This window comes from Melanotaenia boesemani, chromosome 4 (genome assembly GCF_017639745.1).
Source record: "Melanotaenia boesemani isolate fMelBoe1 chromosome 4, fMelBoe1.pri, whole genome shotgun sequence".
Taxonomy (NCBI): domain Eukaryota; kingdom Metazoa; phylum Chordata; class Actinopteri; order Atheriniformes; family Melanotaeniidae; genus Melanotaenia; species Melanotaenia boesemani.
The window spans coordinates 37,389,761-37,410,246 of NC_055685.1; the positions used below are offsets into that span (position 1 = coordinate 37,389,761).

General features: G+C 39.4%; 1 protein-coding gene across 1 annotated transcript in view; it reads right to left on the minus strand.

Moving 5' to 3' along the window:
• sorcs3 (sortilin related VPS10 domain containing receptor 3) overlaps positions 1–20,486 on the minus strand; it is a 298,121-nt gene that overhangs the window by 35,919 nt on the left and 241,716 nt on the right. Inside the window, 9 exon segments of the mRNA XM_041983793.1 lie at positions 1,408–1,579; positions 4,017–4,130; positions 9,672–9,805; positions 9,882–9,999; positions 12,372–12,479; positions 13,670–13,761; positions 14,138–14,214; positions 15,198–15,300; positions 16,998–17,144. Coding sequence (XP_041839727.1) covers positions 1,408–1,579; positions 4,017–4,130; positions 9,672–9,805; positions 9,882–9,999; positions 12,372–12,479; positions 13,670–13,761; positions 14,138–14,214; positions 15,198–15,300; positions 16,998–17,144 — 1,065 coding nt within the window.

Sequence of the window (20,486 nt, forward strand, 5' to 3'; positions counted from 1 at the left end):
TGTGAAGCAGTTTCCTGGTGACCAGGCAGCCTGGCAGGCCTGGCTCAGAACACTGCGCCTCTCACTCACTAACAGGGTCTCTGGTGGGGTCTTTTATTTCTGCTTCTGGCTCAGAACTCTTGTGTTGTGTGGGCGATTTAGAGGAAACCAACTGTATTCAACTTTACAGGGTGTTTAGAGTGCATTTACTTTCCATCAGACACTGTTCAACCTTCAGTAGTTGTGCATCAAGATTAAGTAATAAAGTTTTACAAACATAACAATCCATCTTTTAAATTGGCTCTTTTGGTCTCACTCATTGTTATGCAGCAACAAATACACATATTTTTTTTTATATTAGTCTTACCATAACGCTCTTCCATGTCACTTCCACCCTGAGTTTGCTAGGATATCGATGATTCAGCTGGTGTTTCAACCAGATCAGTTCATAGTATTGCTCAAGTCCATCAGCACATGAGAGTCATGCTGCCATGCCCTTCTGTCTGTGCTGCTATAGAAAATAATTTTTATAACAGCCAAAGTTCACATGCAGCAGGGCTCTTCCATTCAGTTTATTACTGAGTTCAAATTTAATCATTGGGGGGAGAGAAAGATAACAAAAACAAACTGTGCTACATCTGTAGCCCAGCGGTCATATGGCCAGACCAATCACTGGGCCATGTACTAAGCCCTGAGGGACACTGCATACACTGAGATGTTGATTCGAACATAGAAAGGTAAAAAAAGTACATCTGGGATGGCAATCTTTAGGTGTGTCATGATTCAATTTGATTATGATTCAGATGCCCGTGATGCAATTATAAAACTATTATTGATCTGAGTGGAAAACATGGATCATGGTTTCTTGTATTTGTCGAGAAAAACAGCAAACATGAAATGTTCTGAGCTTTTAATTAATGCAGAACAACTTTTTCAACCATAGATTCGAAACATTGATCTCCATCAGATTCTAGAGGTCTTGCGTTGGCCATATTTCTGTCAGAACTTTATCACGTTCTCCCATATCTGACTGCAAGCAATTTTGCCAGAGCAGCCTATCGCCCTACACATGTGTATGTTTTGGTTGTTTACCCACAATGCCCTGCAGTGAACCCACAATGCCCTTTGCGTCTTTGGTTCCTTTGAAACAAACTTAGAGCTGCGTTTTTAGGTGGACCAGAGCTTGCTTCTTTGATTTGTGTTTATTAGAGTTTATTTGTGGAATCACGCCCCCCCAAATGAGACTTCTGAACAAAGCCACCCATAGAAGCAGAAGTACTTCCAGATGCTAGCTTTGAAAAACGCTTAGTATCCTAGGCGACTTAGAAATCACAAATATAGTCTCAATAATGACCAAAACGCTGCAAATACTGCTTTAAGTAAATATAAATCATGCTTCAGAAGTTTGAGTCATATTTGTGTCCTCACCTCATCCAGATGCACCAGGAAGGTGACATTGCTGCCAAGGGTGGCAGTTAGTTTGGCATCTTTGGTGGTCAACACAAGTCCTTTAGGAGGTCTGTTTGGGCACTGCTGCTTCCTGGCTGTGTATATTTCTTTAACTCCTTTAGTGCAGTTGTTTAAAACCACTTTACGGTACCTAATGAAAAACACAAAAAAGAAAAAAAAAAGTTAATATAGAGTTCTTCTTCAACTTTGCACAGTATCTTCATATCCTATACCTGTGGGGTTTTCAAGTTAATCCCCTAGACGCTACATGAGCCTCTGATTTACACACTGCTGTTGACCTCAGCATAGTACAGCTGTTGGAGCTTTAACAGCTGCTCGGAGCAGATGACAACTGACAAGACAAGCTGTGTTTGAGGCTGAAACAGTCTCCGAAGTTTAATTAGAGCAGCAGTAAATAAAATGCTGTTACCATAATAAAGCTTTGTAAGGTCTCTCCCCTGGGGAATCTTCAAAACTAACACACAGGACACACAAAAAAGGAGTTTTGGTCCTCTCTGAAGTTTTCACTTGTGTGTTGATTAAGCATACTTTGTTGAGATGACAGTCCTTTAAGTTGACTGAAAGAAGATTCAGACCGTTGAGCTGTCAGGAGAGGCTGTACATCCTTGCAGAAGTTAACAACCAATCTGACCAATGACAACACAGTACTGGTAACTGCTGGTTATGGGTGGTGAATAAGAAGGTCACTCCTTGAACTGGGCAGTAGCTCATGCATCTAATGCAGCCTATCTATCTATCTAATAGTTAGCGGCTTCTGTAGGGTGCATCCCACTGGACTAACTGTTTATTTGCTAGTTTTTAGCATGCCAAAGCCAACAGTTATTTAGCTGAGAGTCACAATACATTTAGCTACATATTTAGTGATCAGCTGGCCAGATTATTTACTGATTGGACGTGTCCTCTTTTTTGTCTCTTTTTAGCCCCAAATTGTCCGTAGGCCATACCACCACCACCATCTTTAACTGCAGTCCATGCTCACTCGTATCTTCAAGAATTCAGGACCAAGCAGACTTCAAAGACTTTTTATTCAGTGTCTTGGCCTCATTAAAAGGATTGTGGCATCCCGAGACAAAGAGGAAGAAGGCTAGTTATGGCTGAATTGTTTATTCATCCAGGATTAGCAGCCTCAGCTCTTAGAGTTAGTGATATGTGCCTAATTTAATCAGGCGTAATAGCTGTTATTTTGTGTTTTGATTGACTTTGATTCTTAAATTTTAAGTTTAATCTAATTAATAAATTCAAATTAGCTGTAAGCTTTTCCCCGCTAAGTTGCTTTTAATAACATTCCAAACCTGCAGCTGAAGTCTAAATTGTGGTTATTCACTTTAAATTCTAGTGGACCATAAAGGGTTTTAAAGGTGTACTTATTATATCTAACTTAAAGTTGTTAATGGTTAGACTAGCCAAATAACTGAATATATCTGGCTGCACAGATCATGGGAGAAGAGCTGCCATTAACTTGTGTGTCTAGTAAATGCATTTAACTCAGTAGGGTCACTCAGTTGGGTGTATTACTAGAGTAGTGGTCTGCAACTTTTACAACCCAAAGAGCCTTTGTTGCCCCCAGACCAGGTAAATAAAACTCCTTAGAGCAACACGTGTTACATGATCTTTTGAAAAAAGACAACTCTTAATTATTGATTAATATGGGATATTTTTTGTCATTTCTAAAGAACCGCAATTGTTTTTTGTTTTTTTTTAAAATCTATTTTTAAGTTTAAAAATAAAGAAAAACATAAAACTTTTGCAAAAAGAGTTTAGATAAATTTTCTTCTATAGGATGTAGATATTTGTGGAAAATGATGGAATTAAAAGAATAATAGATCTAAAAATATGTTACTGGTACTTTTAGTGTCATTATGTTGTAGAAAATTAATGCAATTATTCTATGAGTCAAAACAATAGTTGGTTCTTGATCCTTTTAAGCCAGGGTTATAAAGAGCCATTGTGGAAGAGAGTGAGAGGAAGCAGGTAAGCAACAGGACAAAGACAGTTAGTAGCCAGGCTTGTCTGCTCACCTCTGGCTTAAATAAATTTTAGTCAAGAATACTAGGGTAAAACCCAGAACCCAGACCTGACCAGATCAGTGACATCCTTTCTTTTGAGAGGAGAGAGGGATAATAATTTCATGAGAACCTTAAGGAGACATGAGATAAAATGCTGAACCGGGGTCAAATTTTCTGAGTATGAACAGCATGAGGGAAACATTGAGTTTTAAAAATAAAAAGTTATCATGAAGTGTGTCATTAGAGCTTAAGAATGATAATGAAACACTGGAAATGTGCTTAATTTTGTCCCCTTTAAAACTGCTAACTTCAAAGCTCTTCCCTAAACAAGCAGACATTTGCAGACATGTAAGTCAGAGTAAACCCACGTCAGAGCCAGACTGGGAGCGCTTGCTTTCTGCCACAGATATTACATTCAATCAGATCAGCATCTGTTCTAAAATGCTGTGAGAAAATCCAAGAGAAAGCCTTGAAAACATTTTTGCTAAAAAACTCTAAGTATACAATACAAGTGCAGGAAAGCATAAAATAAAAAGTCCAGCTAAATGATCGAGTCCTTACCCCGTGCTGTTGAAGTAGTTTTGACCCTGGCTGCAGCTTCTGGAGACAGTAGAAGGATTGAACCAGAAGGCCGGTCTGCAGTTCCCATCGCTGCGCCGCTCATATCCATAATCACTGTCAGAACACAAAGAACATCCACATAGCTGCTGATCAATATCAGCATGTGTAAAGGGACATATTGTCCTACAGTGTGCCTCGCTTCCATGTCTTATCTACTTCTTTATAGCTGGTGACCAGGGGCCTGTCTGGCAGCGAGACACATCATTATTACATATTGATTAAGGTTTGCGTTGACAAATGCACCACAGCAGTGTGAAGCTGTGTGTCTCTGCATATTCTGGAGATGAATGTTTGCTACTGTAAACAAGGATGGCTACCTCTTGAGATGCCTGTTAGCAATTCCAATCAGCTCACGATTTACATGTAACCAAGCAGAGTAAGCAAGTGTCCATCCTAATAATGATCATGATGTTGATTTATCAGATAATTAGCAGGCCAAAACAGATAAACAAAACTAACAAGCGGGCAGCTGACTAGTCCACTTTGATTCTGTGATTACTACGGTGTGAAGTGGTCACTAAGAAGCTGTCAAGGCTGATCGGTTTCACAGGTGCATGAAGACAAATAGATAAAGAGCCAACACAGACTCCATCTCAGGACAAAACGGCTACGTGTGTATTGTGTGCTAAAAGTGAGCTAAAGAAAATGATGTGACAGCTGGTAGGAAACTGACATCTTCACCTTTTTATAAGAACATTATTAAGTTTTTTTTTTTTTTCTTGGATGAAGATGCAGGGGATTAGGTCAGATGGCAAATGCTGTAGTAAGTTTCTGATATATGCATTTAATTTCCATATTATTTCTACAGTATAGATAACTTTAATGTTGTACAGAGTTTGATATAAAAAGTTACATTCTAGGATAGGAAAAGAAAACCGTTTCCTCTGAGCATTCTTGGATACTCGCCATGCTTCACTTTAATCATCGTGTTATTGCAGTAAATGATCTTCCATGGGAATATACAGTCACATCCTTTTTTAGTTCAAATGTTTTACAAATAAGGGCATCATGAGAAGATCATTTTGTGTGTAACATCTCTTAAAATTAAGTCAATCAAACCTCAGAAGAAAATCACATGTCATATGGCAGCATGTCATTCAGTGTGTAGAAGCAGTGTGGGAAAAAAAAAACAAACTAAGCAGAACCAATAATTAGTAGATGGTATGTATTTGACTGGTTAAAGTGATAATGGACTCTTTATTCATTTGTTTTAAATAAATGAAGCTATTTGAAAAGTAGTTTTATGAAGGTTTGAAATTCTTTGAAGCTGTTCAGGTATTTCTCATAAAACACACTGGCTTTAAAAGATGAATAACAAAACAACCAGGATCCATTTTTCTGCCATTAGCCAACATCAGTATCTGCTGTAAATGTCACAACTGGTGCATCTCTAGTTTTCTGGATGACGTTACCAGTCTCTGACATGGTTGTGGAGGAATTCTGCTCCACTCTTCTTTCCAACATTGCTTCAGTTCAGTGAGGTATGAGGACCATGTGAACACCTTGATTCTGTTGTAGATCTGTGTTTGGGATCATTGTTCTGCTGCATGAGGCATTTTCAGCCAAGCTTTAGCTTTAGCTTTAGCTCATACAGATGGATTCACATCTGACTCTAGATTTGGGATCCAGAGGAGTTTATGGTCCACTTAATGCAAGGTGTCCAGGTCCTGTAGCTGGAGACACGCCCTGATCTTCATCCCTCCACCACCGTGGCTGACAGCTGGTTTGATGTGTATTTGGCTTAGTTTGAGTTATTATTGGCTTTATCTATGACCTGAACTGTAAATCTGTGTTTACTAAGCGCTGCAGTGTTTTTCTGTTATGTGCAGCTGGCGAGCCACAGTGACACAGCTGGTCAGGATTTCTTGGAGAGCATCTTGGTTGGAGAGCAGCACAGACTTCATGATGATGTGAGTGAGTGCAACAGGGTGGTAGTCATTTAAGGAGGTGGGAGTAGGCATCTTTGGCAGAGGTATGATGGTGGAACAACAGTCTGGTTCAGAGAAATGTCCATGAAGATGTCTTTAAAGCTCCTCTGCACAGTCCTTTAGCACACACCCAGGAACGTTGTCTGGACCTGCAGTTTTGCAGGTGTTGATGGTGGAGAGTGTCTTCCTCACATTGGCTGCAGACAGACAGAGCCTGGTTGTGAGGTGGGGGTGGGGTCTTCAGTGGACTAGTGCTGTTTTGTGCTATAAACCGAGGTTGTTCAACAGAGGGAAGTTACTGTCACAGACCTTTAGTAAGGATTTGTAGTCTGTGATTGACTGTATACCCTGCCACAGGCTCAGAGTATCTCGGTTATCCTCTTTGTGTAGTCCTGTTTAGCTTTCTGCATCCCCACCTCTTAAGGCAGGATTCCTGGCCCTCAGCAGCCTACACATCACAGAATTAACTAGCAACTATTTTTGTTTCCTTTATTTTATCTGCTGATCCGTTTACCAACTGAACTAGTTTAAAGGTTTTTCTTGTGGACTCAAAATGCACCGAGAATCATTTCCACCGAGTTATATGTTGAATCAGTGTCTTGCATCATTGGTACATCAAGGTGCCAAGTTCAGGGCAGTAGTACATAGCACAGTAATTTAACACAAGACTAATAAGTACGGCTGGACAATATATCAAGAATTTCAAATATATAGAGACTTTTTCACACAGGAATATAGAGTGAGGGAATATAGTTTTTATCGAGATAGCTTGTTTTAAATTAAAAGTATCTTTTTGCATTTTGCACAGTTGTATTTTGGTCATTGAAAATAATTTTTATTCATTTTGTTTTATGAGCATTTAATCTAAAATACAGATACTTTAATTTCAGTCAGCTGTTTTTATGACGTGTACTGCTGATCCGTAATGAAAGTGCATTCAGCACAAAAGACTGTTAATTATAATAGTCTGTTTGGTTAATTGAGAAAAAAAAATCATATGGAGAGACATATATCTTATATCACGAATCAGGTAAAAAAATATTGAGATATGAAATTTGGTTCATATTGCAGAAGCCTGCTAATCAGTACAAGTAAAGATATAACAGACTAATGCTTCATATTTCAAATTAAGTAACAGCAATTTGGACTTTATTGCAGTGATTTTTAAGTATTTCAAGCATGCACCATATAATTATCTGCAGAGAGAAATATAACAAACTTTCAACTTGTTAAATATGAAGCAATTAGCTCTCACTCTATGCCCTTATGCAAACACTATTTAGATAACTGCTGAATGTTGGGACAGCTTTTTTCTGTTCCCTGTCATTACAAGATAAAAAATACAACCGTGTGGGATTTGCATACAAATTGAAACTATTTACACCCTCACATGGTTTGAACAGAATTATAAGTACAGGAAGCTTGCTGACAGATGCTAGAGAGACAGACATTATGAGTAAAACCACACCAAACGTATCAGATTATTGGAAAATGGAGAAAGTTAATGAAAATCATGAATAGCATATGCAATAGATTCCACTTAAATGGCTGAAAATTGGAGGTGAAAATGAAACAAAAAGAAAAAATGTTTCAAAATATGTTTGCTCTCATCTTAGCTGTTACAAAGACAAACTGTAGTTATTTAGTTACTATTAGGAGCAAAAGAAATAAAATACAAACTTTTTCAGGACTAAATGAAGTACCACCTTCATCAAAATCAAATCTTGAAATTATGTAAATATGAGCAACGATACACAACATATTACACCATGTTAACACAATGCAAAAGAGGAAAATCATCAACAATGTGTTGAAGAAGCAAGTGTTAGCCCATCAACCTGGGAGGGATTATGAAGCCATCTCTAATGTATTTGGAATCCATCATTCTGTAGAGAGAAAGTTATTCATGGGTGGAAAGCATTCACAGCAACTGTCCCAGGAGTGGACATCCCAGCAACTTCAGCCCAAGGTCAGACTGTGCAATGCTCAGAGAAACTCCCAAAAAAACAACCAAGCTGCATTTTAGACGGCCCAGGCTGCAGTTAGCATGTTAAATGTTAAAGTTCATGTCGGTAAAATTGCTGAAAGATTGAACCAGTTGGGCTTGTTTGGAAGGGCTGCAGGAGGAAGTCTCTTCTGTCTAAAAAGAACATGGCAGCACAGCTTAGGCTGGCAAAGCTGCATCTGAACAAACCACAAGACTTCTGGAACAATGTTCTTTGGACAGAACAGACCAACCTCGTAGCAACTGTCAAACAGGGTGGTGGAGGGCTGGTGATATGAGCTTGTTCTGCAGCCACAGGACCTGGACACCTTGCAGTCACTGAGTGGACCATGAACTCCTCTGGATAAAAATGTATTCTAGAGTCAGATGTAAGACCATCTGTCTGATAGCTAAAGCTTAAAGCTGAGTAATGTAAAAAAAACATTTTAAGAATAGACTAGATGATTTTTCAATATATGAACAAACATGCATTTACTTTTGCTCGTTATAATTAAAAATTATAACTCAGTAAGAATGGATCAATTAAAAAGAAGTAGGAAAATGCTTGCAAATGCAACATGACAATGATCCCAAACACAGCAGCAGATATACAACAGATTAAGATGTTGACATGACCCTGGTTAAGTCCAGACCTCAACCTGACTGAGAACCTGTGGTGGGACCTTCAGAGAGCTGCCAATGAAACCGAAGAACTGAAGCGACGTTGGGAAGAAGAGCAAAATTCCTCCACAACCATAAGAGAGACTGATGACATCATCCAGACAATCATCACTGCAGCTTCCTGCTGTTAAAGGAGCTTTATGGAGTGGAGACAGTTTTACACATTGTTTCTTTTAGCTTTTGTTTAAAAAATAATGACGCCTTTTAAGATGTCACAAATTGTTCATATGTTTGGATTAATCTCAGTTAGGAACCGGTGAGAAGCAGATTGTTGTCCTTGTTGTAAAGCATTCATCTTGAAAAAAGAAAGTTTCATTATATAAAAAAGTGAATCTTCTTTTTCTGATCACTGTATTTTCATTTTATTGAATACTTATAAGCACATATAGCTCTTCCTTTTACTGCTGTATTTTCCACCAGGCCAAGCATGCATCAAGCTCATTTTCTTCCAAATGAAAATCTGTGTCCACTCAGTGGGTTTATTGGTAAATGTGGTTATTAAAAAACCATTAAGACTTGAATGTGCATTTAAGAACATAGTAAATCTAACTGTGGCTCAAGTCAACCATATTTTCTAATCTGTGTAATTTATTTGCCTGTTTTGCTTCAAATCCAGCTTGTTAAGTTTCAGTAAGAGCAGATTTGAGTGGACTGAAGAGGGAAATGAATGCGTGCTGGCTAGATGCATTTGAAAATAACAAATGAAGGGCAGCTGCATTTAATAGGTCAGATTTGTTTTTCACGTTTGATTAAGCATAGCTTTTCATGGTATGACCTGCTGAATCTCAATCATTTTTGGTAGCAGTGCATTTGAAAGCAACTCCAAAACCAACAAAGTGGAAATTCCTTAAAAAGGCACTTCATTTCCGAGTGCTGCTTCTACATGTGTGGCTCCGTTGGAGAACAAACGATGGTGTTAATGAAGTTCTCCTTTAGTAGACAATGGAGGGAAACATAATCCCCCTCGATGATTATAAACGCAAGGGATGCACATCGTCTTACCATTCAAAATCATGAGCTCGGCAAATACAGGATTCAGCTGAGAGGATTCTGGAGTAGTCCTTTCCCAGCATGCAGTAGTTTCCAGGCCTGCGCTTCATGTAAATCTGCTTTTGGCCCATCACACACGGCTCACCCTGCCGGCACAATAAACATGAGCATTGGCAGTAAGAAGTGTTGTTTTTTTTATCTTCTTCAATGGCTAATTTTCACCTGGTTGTGCAGGTGCCAGGTTTGATAGTCCTCCTCTGTGCACTTCTTGCTGAATATGGACTTATAGTCTATCTTAATGAGTTGCCATTCGGAACGGTGGCTGAAATGTCCAAAAAACCTAAAGAGAAGCATAAAAAAAGGACAAGAAAATTGAAATATGTGAGCAGAGGTAAAATTAAAGCAAGTCTTGTGAATAATTATAAGTTACCAGATCAGGCCTGTGAGCTGCATCAAACATGATTTCTGCTGTTAAAAATAACATGTTGGTGTGGTGATGTAATATCTGAGATCTGATAACCTGATAAAGTCCCCCACATAAAGTCAGAGAGGAAAAAAAAAAGATGTTCAAGCCAGAGGTGCTGTGGATGCCACACTGCTTTTCAACTGAAGATATTTTTATTTCACCCCCATTTGTACAGCACGGTCAACATTCTACTGTAAAAAAGTTTTGGAGCCACCACAGAAAAAGCTCTGTCTCCTTGAGTGACTAGTTGAGTACTAGGGACTGCTAACCTCAACTGTTTTTCCGACCTCAGAGCCCTACCAGGTGGTGGTGCAGAAGCTCAGACAGATAAAGAGGAGCCAGTCCATGTAAACATTTAAAAGTCAAAAGTAACACTTTAAAAGAAATTCCAAAAGCGACAGGCAGCCAGTGAAGGGATCGCAGCACTGGCATAATGTGCCAGTGCCGTCTGGTCCCCGTTAATAGGCGGGCGGCTGAGTTCTGAATCAGCTGTAGACGGCGAAAGAGAGATTGATCAATCCCAGAATAAAGGGAGTTACAGTAGTCCAGTCTAGAGAAAATAAAAGCGTGAATGACCCTTTCTAGGGCATCACGGGGAAGGTAAGGATTAATTCTACTGATAAGCTTCAGATGATAAAAACTAGACTGGACTGCTGCACAAACCTGCCTGTCAAATTTAAATTAAAATCAAATAAAACACCAAGGTTTTCAATAAAAGGATGAGTGAATGAGTCCAGGGTGTCAATAACGCTGCTGCATCCTGTCAGCAGGTCGGATTTACCAAAAATAATTACCTCTGTTTTATTGCTGTTTATACGCAAGAAATTCCTCTCCATCCAAATTTTTAACGCAATGATCTTCTGCAGATTTAAAAGACAGAGAGATCTGGATGTCATCGGCATAACCGTAAAAAGAGACACTATATTTTTTAAATATGGACCCCAGAGGAAGTAAGTATAATGAAAACAAGATAGGGCCCAGGATGGAGCCTTGAGGTACCCCATAATTAAGTGGGGCATCAGAAGAAGAGAAATCCCAAGATGGACTGAAAAGCTTCTTTTTCTTAAATAGGACTCAAACTATTTGAGTACTATACTGTTAATTTCTACAGACTGTTGGAGGCGCATAATAGAATGTCATGATCCACCGTATCAAAGGCTGCAGTAAGGTCAAGAAGAATTAAAACAGCAGAGGCTCCAGAATCAGCAGCTAAAAATATATCATTGCACACCCTAAGAAGGGCTGTTTTGGTGCTATGACACGGCCTAAAACCAGACTGGAATTTTTCATAAAGGTCATGAAGTATCAGATGATCCTGTAACTGATCGTAAACAACTTTCTCTAAAATTCTGTAGAGAAAAGGAAGCTTGGAAATTGGCCTAAAATCTGAAAGAACTGTAGGATCCAGGTTTTTCTTTTTAAGAAGGGGTTGCACAGCAGCAAGTTTGAAAGCAGCTGGAACACAACCCAAAATAAGAGAGGAATTAACAAAATTAACAATCCAGGGACCCACAGCACACAATACCTCCTTCAGGAGTCTGGGTGGAATAAAATCACTAGGACAGTATGAAGGCCTCAGATGTTGAACTATTTCGATGTCATTAGCGACATTCCAACAATCAGTTAAAGTTTGTTATATATAAGTTAAATATTAAATAACCGGGTCAATTGTTCATTGCAAATAAAAGAACAGATGCCCCCGCATTAATCTCTGCCCGTAGCGGAAAAAGGTTCTAGTCGAGTTCGAGTTAACCGCTGAAGTCTGATAAGGTGGATAACTGTGAATCTCTTCACACTGGATCTCCTCAAATCAGTTGTAAAAGCTTTTTTATTTCTCTTACTTGATGTCTTCTTTGCTCTGGATGGTTTTGTGCCACCTTTCCATTTTGGGATTGAGTGGTTTTGTTGCTGTAGCAATTGTTTTTTGTTCTTTTCATTTCATAGGTGTTTGCCTTTTAGCAGCCTTTAAGTGCTACAACAGAAGTTCAAATATGAGGTCATTTTCTATTTATCAGGTTACCTAAAATCCAGCTTAGAAACAGCTAGTGTGACTTCCAGATTGAGAAATGTGTCCTAAAACACATGAATTAGGTTTTTAATCCTTTTTAGGGTTTCTGCTAAGAAAAACACCCACAGCACTAAACAGCCGAGAGAAAATGAAAAGTATTATTTCACTTCACCACAAGGAAAGAAGAATCAACACCTCCTCACATCATTCAAACCTTTTCAGGAATTTTTGGACTTACGTCATAATTTGGTTCTCGGCTCCAGCCTCTACCAGGACGCCATCCACGAAGAGAGGCACCGAGGAGAAGCTGTGCTGGGTCCACTGCCTACCCTCATCAAAGCTGACCCTGTGTCAGAAAGCATTCCCATCACAAACCCGGCAACAGCAATGGCACGGAAACAGACGCTCTCTATTTAAGCCTGGTCATAGGGGAGGATTTAGGTGGGGATCAAAATGACTGGCTTGTCTCAACAGAGGAGTCTCAGAGTCTCTGTGCAATTAGTTACTGTAGCTTTGGGTAAATATCAAAAGGCTGAGCATTAAAGGGATGTTTAAGACACAGTCTGTATGGTTATGAAAGACAGAGAGAACGTTCAGAGGACATAGGGAGAGAAAAGGATTTGGTGTCCAAAAGAGAAAACAAAAGAAAAAAAAGCTGTGACACGGTCTTGTGTAAAAACTTGACACCAAGGTTAAAAAAAAAGACTAAAATGGAACCGTTTCAAGTTCACAGGAAAATAAAATGGGGAAAAAAGAAAAACAGGACAGCTTTCATCACTGGGTCCTCAGCTCTATTGATTCTGACAGCTTATCAACATCGGTGCTGAAGTGAGAACAACCTGAGTTTGACATGGATAGAAACACTGCTCAAAGAAAATCCCTCCAAGCTTACTTTAAAAAAAACAAAACCCACACAGAAGCCCTGTCTCTGGACTAAAAGCAGTGATGTGCACCTGTTATTTGACTCAGACGGGGAAGTGTTGAACTGAACTCTGACTGTGAAAGAAATACTCCATCTTTGCTGTAGCTGCTGTCTAGCATTTTCATAACACTCTTTTTCTTCCACTTCCTCTAACATCACACTTAAATAGGGTGGGAGACAAAACGCCAACAAGCTACACTTCACTGGCTCTAAAACTAATTTCAAAATAGTTGCAAAAGCGACTGGAGAACAGATCTGGTCTCACTTGGATTAGCCTGCACTGAGGCAAAGCATAAGCACCCGATTTGGCAAGAGGAAGCAACGTGTTAATGGAAACACTTAAAACAGGGGGTGGGAGGTGGGGAGGTGGGCTCTGACTGCTGGCTGCTAATGATAAGTAGCTTGAAAAAAGAAAAATCTCTCAAACTAAATTGCCTGTGCCTTTTTTTCTGCAAACGCTTCAGTCAAAGTACATCAGTAAATGGATCAAGTGTCACATATATGCTCTTTTCTGGGACCATAAAGGTTGATTTAACCTTAGAATAGCCATGGAGTATTGGAAAAGCAATTAAAGAAAGGAAACATGTTCAAAAAAGTTCTCTAAATGGGCATACCACAAATGTCTGGTTGGCACAGATGGCTGCTTCACAGCGACCAGGGCCCCCCCTTTGTCCAAGAACCATATATTGTGCTCCTCTTCAAAAATCTAAACAGATACACAGAAAGTTTGTAATAACAACATGTTTGAACAAAATATTTAACATTTTATATTATTTGAAATAATATTCAAAACTAAACTGAGTTTAGTCAGTGTAGTTAACCCACATTTTTGTATTTGGGAGCTGTAGCATCTAGTGTTTGGGAATCCTAATTATTATTTATTTTAATGATAACATTACATAAAGAAATTATTTTAAAATAAACATTTTAAAGACTGCATTAGTTTTATATGAACAGTTCTAAAATGGGCTTTGTAATATGAAACATGCACCGCCGCAGTGTAAACTAGTTACTGGTTAAGCTGTCATTGTTACAGTTTCAAACTGCTACACAAGTCTGGTTAATGTTGGCGTGAATCTCACCGGTCTCCAGCTATTTCCCGCATCCGATGATATGAACATGCCGACATTGTTGTACGACAGCTCAGGTCCGATATTTCCTGCAGTGAACAAGAAAACAAACAAATCCACAATGAGATCACATGAATAAAATGCAAGCTGGGATTGAAATGCAAGCTGCCAGATGTGACAAGACTATAATTTAATTAGGCCTGAATTCCAGATCCTCTATTCAATAATACAGACAATGGCCCAGGTTAATAGATGTCTGCATCGGTCACTGGACCATGACGCTTTGTGGAAAAGGCTTTCCGTCACTTTGGCAGCGTTACAATCATAAGCAGCTTTTTCCTGCGAGGGTGCAGTCAGCAAACTGGATTCTTGTGCTGATCTGCTCCACAGTCTTGGCCACGGCTCAGCAAATAGGCATGTGTTTGATTTGGATGGTGTTTGTCGTGTTGGTGAGGCGATCTCTGCACCAGCTGATGTCTTAAAAAGCACAGCGGGCAAAGTGAATCGCGGTGCCAAGGCAAAGTCTCGGCCAGCAGAACAAGCACACACACATACACGGATGCAAACTGTGTGAGGAAGGCAGCAGAAGTGTGTGATTATCCAGCATTCTCGCAAACCAAAGACAAAACACACTCAGCAACATAGCAGAATGGTGCTGACAGATCTATTTAGTCTCTTTCTTTTCTTGTGTTTGCAGCTACATTTGGATAAACGGAGGCTCTTCTGCCACATGCACGGTACTGGATGATCATATGTGTCCTCAAAGAAGATAAACACATGAACCACATTACTTTTTCTGAGCAGGGATTGTAAATCTTAAATTAACCTCTCATCAAAGTAAAAAATAAAATACATCACTGAGGCAGTGACTGAGGCAGAGGAGGGAGCGGGCATTAAAAATGGCTGAAAAAAGTCACTGACGTGGGCAAAACGTTTTTGAAAATTATTTAACTTTTATCTTGCCAAATGTGAATTTTCTTTTAAAGAAGGAAGTTGGAGAAAAAAATTACATAAAAAAGAAATATGAGAGTTTTCTCTACATCATGTACCCACTCGACTAGCTTTTGCTCACCAGTAGCAACAATGATCCCAGGTGCAGAACTCTTGGTGGAGATTGTTCCTGACACATAAGGGTTCTCTGACGTTTGCAGCTGAAGATGAAGGGAACAAAAAGGCTGCAAAAAGATAAAAGGAAACACTCATATCAGCATCCACACCATCATAAGTGGTGGACACATTTTTATATTTACTACAAATATGATAAACTGATTTATCTGTGTATCAGCTTATTAAACAACTAGCATTTAAAGAGAGTACAGATCTGCTTTTGGAAAATGATCCCTTCAGAAAACAAAAAAGCAACAACAAAGCCATACTCATTAGAGCCTAAACGAGAACTGTGCTTTTATAAGTGTTGCTAATTGCATTTAATCTGTCATTAAAGCAAAGAACGATGGAAATTGCATTTAAGTATGAAGGCAAGCCTGAAAGGCACGCACACAACAGAATACAATTACATTTGTTCACAGAGCAGAAAAAACGCGTCTGCTTTCATCTTAGCAGCAAACAGCGTGTCACTGGTCTACGGACATCAAAGCAGTGGGACTGAACAGGGTAATCAAAAGGAATCTACGGCAGTAATTAAAATGTCACATGAATGTGCAATCACAGGGAACCTGAGAGCCACATGGCATGGCCCTGAAAGCTACTCCTGATCAGCATGAAGTCTTCCTAATGCCTCAAACATAATTCCTCCTAACTGTCTGCCTGTTAGCTGGAGTTGCAGGGAGGCTGTCTAATGAGGAGAGAGTGTTAACACATGCAGTCGAGCTGGATCTGCCACTCTGACACCAAGTCTGCCTCTTTTTTCGTCTGTTTGTCCTGTCTCTTCATGATGTACTCCCACCTAAACACCCGCCCCACCAGACCCCCCACCAACCCTTTTAGAATTTTCTAAAAGAGCAATTTAGGTGTTGTGGTTGCAGTCCCAAACTGGGAGTACTGACCCAAAGAAATTGATTGCAAATGTCTGGGGTCCTTCAGAGACAGAAGATTTGCTTCCTCTTTGGATTTTAGTTTTAGTTGGTTGGTGCAGCAGGAACATCAACTACCTGGTAGTGATGTCACCTACTCTTGGCCGCTCACATTTGTGAGAAAACTGGAACACACTATTGGTCAATGCATCCAGAGGGCAGGACAGAGTTCAGAGTTCACCTCTGAGTTCCCACGTCTGTTTCAGACAATAACAAACAGTGGTGGTGATCATGATAATGTTCATTCTCAGAAAGAGACATAAAAGGAGGCAGAGCAGAAGATGACGGTGGTCTGTGGCATCATTAAAAACGTCACAACAGTTTCTTCTTCCTCTGTGTTCCTTTTGCGGGTCACATATCAGCTACACTGTTCAACACCAGTGGTTTCTGGTGGTACTGCTCTGTTTGCTCCGTCAGGGTGCAGAGCCACAAGGGGCCTTTGGCTATGCTCCAAAAAATGAATGAGGAAGACTCAGATGGGGGAGAAATGATCAGCTCCTCTTACTACAATTTAGTCAGACTGACTTCAAAGTCCTACTGTTAGTTTACAAAGACCTGAATGGTTCTAGAACTTTGTTTTTATTTAATTCTTTTAAAGTTTGTTTTTAATGCGCTTGTTATTGCTTCCTGCACCCCGCTGTAATGTTTTAATGTTTTATGTAAAGCACTTTGAATTGTCTTGTATATGAAATGTGCTTTTTAAATAAACTTGCTTACCCTTGCTGTGAAACACTCCTGGTGCTATTGGTCACAAAGTGTTAACATATATCTCTGACGCTAGTCCATATTTCATATTTACATCATATGTCTCTGTAATCACAGGAAGCATCAGGATTTACCAGTATGCAGTGGATGTCATTCCCATCCAGGTCAGCTGCAGGAGCCTGCAGCAGCCTCCAGTCCCGGCCTTTATTGTAGGTGATGTAGGTCTTCACCTGATTGTCTTGCCTCTTGTTAGCGATTAACATGCCTTTGATTCCAGCCACCTGATGGACACAGACAGTTTAAACAGTTTAGATTTGATCTTTAAATTTTAAATGCAAACCAGCAGGGAGCATTTCACATCTAGCACTGCTCCCAACTCCCATAACATTTTAGTTCTCAGTCATGATGAAAGAGCATACCCCTTACTCATCAGAAGAGGCATTTTGTGTATTGCAGCAGCAGTCTTCACAACACCAGTTAAATGCAAATGCCGTGCTTATCTTCTCCTGCTGCGGATGACAATCTTGCACACTCCATCAGCAGAGTCGGCTTCTAGTTCTTAGACTGAGTTAAGTGCTATCTGTAATTACATCCTTATGTGTCTCAGCAATCCAGACAGTACAAAATATGACCATATAGAAGTTGCTCTTCAACAGTTCAATAGAAACATACAAATGCACATCCTAACTTATCCAAAACTAAAGTCAAAGCACATTTTCCCCATAAAAATTAATTTCAGGCCATTTAATCCAGCATTTTAGTATTTAAAAAGCTGCAGAACCATGCAAGTAGATTGTGTCCTGACATATTCCAAAACACTTGCACTCATCTCTTTGAATCATTCTCTTTCAGGGGTGAAACATATCCTGCAACCAAACCAAAGAGTGATGTGCTTTGGAACGGACAGAGTCACACCAAATGGTTGCCATGGCGAGTAGCTCCACTTCCCTCCCTGAAGGGGCACGTCTCTATAAGTGGCACTAATAGGCAGCACATTTGACATTGTCATAGAAATGTGGTGCTCAAGATGGATGTAGCTAATGAGGGTCCTCCCATCCTTATCCAAGCTGACCTGTCAATCGTTGCAGATATTATTTATCACCTCCACACACACATCCACACACATACCTGACAACCATACAGGCCCACCAGCTTTTCCACTTTATCCATCACTCACACCTACATCCACCTCTTCTTCTGCAACAGTGGAGGACACAGCCAGATTTCTGTTCCTCAGCACAAAATAAAGTGGAGAAGGATGGGAAATCTTACATTTAATATTCATTTTTCAGTTGTTTTTATTCCTACTGAGTATATAAACTTTGCACTTGAGTAGATCATCTCCATGCATTGATACTATTTCAAGATCTTTCCAGAACTTTTTAAGTAACATAAAAGATATATTATGGAATCACATGCAAATATAACATTTTAATTATAACAAAAACCAAATCTACTGTGTATGTGAAGCAATGCATCTTCCCAGTAATGGTAGAAGATTTGTTTTCATGAAGCAATGTATCCCAGTGGCTACTAGGCAAGAGGCAGGGTTCATCCTAGGACACTAATCCAACACACGGCTACCACAGAGAGACAAACAACCACAGCCACTCACTCTCACTCCTTGGGAAAATTTAGGGACACCAAGTAACCAAGAAAGTATGTTTTAGGAATGTAAAAAGGAGCTATGTCTGCACGAGGAGAACATGCAAACTCCCCACAGAAAGGCCTGAGTTGAGGTTCTAACTTGAAACTGGTGGATCAAAGGTTCAGGGTAAGGGGAGACAACTCCGTTGCTCAGGAACCACAGTCCTGCAGGTTTTGGATGTTTCCTTGCTGAAAGACACCTGATTCAAAAAAAGTTGATCCAACAGCTTATCAAATCAGAGAGGAACACACATATTCAACAAGCCAGCTGTGAGAACTAATTCTAAACTTCTCCACTCCAAGTTTCTCCATGCGAGGGGTTCAGTTATGGAATAGCTGCAGTGAAAACATAAAAGACATGTCAAACTAGAAGCACTCAGAGAGCACAGAACTCCGCCAAGCCATTGTAATGTTTGCCAAAAATTGTGGGCATTATTTTTGAGTAAGAAGCTCAAATTGCAAAATTATCCAATTCTCCCCAAAGTAAAGAATAATTTGAAAAATTCCTAGATTCAGGCGTGATTCAGAGCACCCGCAAAATCTAATCACTTATTCCTTTTTCCATTTCTGAGACTTCCTGAAACTTTCATCAAAATCTGTCCATAGCTTTTTGAGTTATGTTGCAAACAGACAGACAGACAGAGAGACGGTAGTCGCTCAATGCCTGACCTCTGACGTTGGCGGAGGTATGAGCAACAAGAAGATTTAAAAAAAAGACAAAAAAGTGATATAATTAAAATATATGAAACAATCTATGAGACCTTTTGGAAGGAGTGCATATTGTGTATTTTGCTTTATTATGAGAATTATCATGGTATTAATATTGTGTGTTATGGTGTGTAATGTATTCTGATGAAATGCTGTGAAAGTGTAAATTTTAAGTTATAATTGACTAAAGGGGTCACAAAAACCCACTTCGAACTTGAAAACTGATTTTGTGTAATGAATATGAATTTTTTTGTTAGAAATTTTAGTTTCTTTTCTTCTTTTTAGTTAGTTACTAATACAGAACAGAGGTCAGGATTGTCTCTGTAAAAGGAAAATTTTAGGGAAACACCTTATATATATAATTTATTCTCCCTTTGTATACACTCACAGGTTTGTCAGTTTCAAATGTTAAATGTACTGTGTGCGTTACAATGGCATGGTTGTTAGGTGATACATCCACTAGAGGGCAGTGCAGAGCTCAAAGTCTCAATGTTAGTTTCAGACCATACCAAACATGGTGGTGGTGATCAAGACAATAGAAGGTAATGGAAGGTGCAACCATTAAATCCATTACAACTTATTCTTTGTTCCTTTCACTGGTTGCATGTAAACTATACTGCACAACACTCTCCCCGTAGCTTCAGATAGCACCGCTATGTTGGTACATCTGGGTATGCATCTGTAAGCTCTTTGAATACAGACGGAAATACTAACGAGAATAGGTATAAGGCTCTGTCCAAACGTATGTGCACATTTAACTCGTAGCATAAATTTGTGCTTATTGTGAGGAATGTTCTCGTCATCCCAGTGTAGTCAGTAAAGTGGTTCAGGAACATGACTGAAACTGTTCTGGTGATATTTTGTTGCAGAAATCTCCCAATCAAACAAACAAAGCCCCCTGGGGGGCAAAATAACAGACCATAGGGGGGTCAGTCTAGTGGTTCAGTGCAATATTATGAAAGTTTTAAAAAATGTTAAGAGTAAGTTCTGCTTATCGTCACCTTCCTAAAATAATGGCCTAAGTAATTTTTTTACAAATATGATTTCTTTGCCTAAACCATGTTATTGTGATGCTGGCCACCTCTGATAATGTCACCAACATCCTCAGATGAACAGTTGATAATATGATCTGGTCATGTAAAAAAATGACGTAGGCCATGATTTAAGAAGGTCACGTTATTTACTGTTTTATTCTTTTTTTAATCGTAACCAGAAACAATGATAAACAGCAGCATCACATTAAATATATGACTGAGTAAAGAAAACTA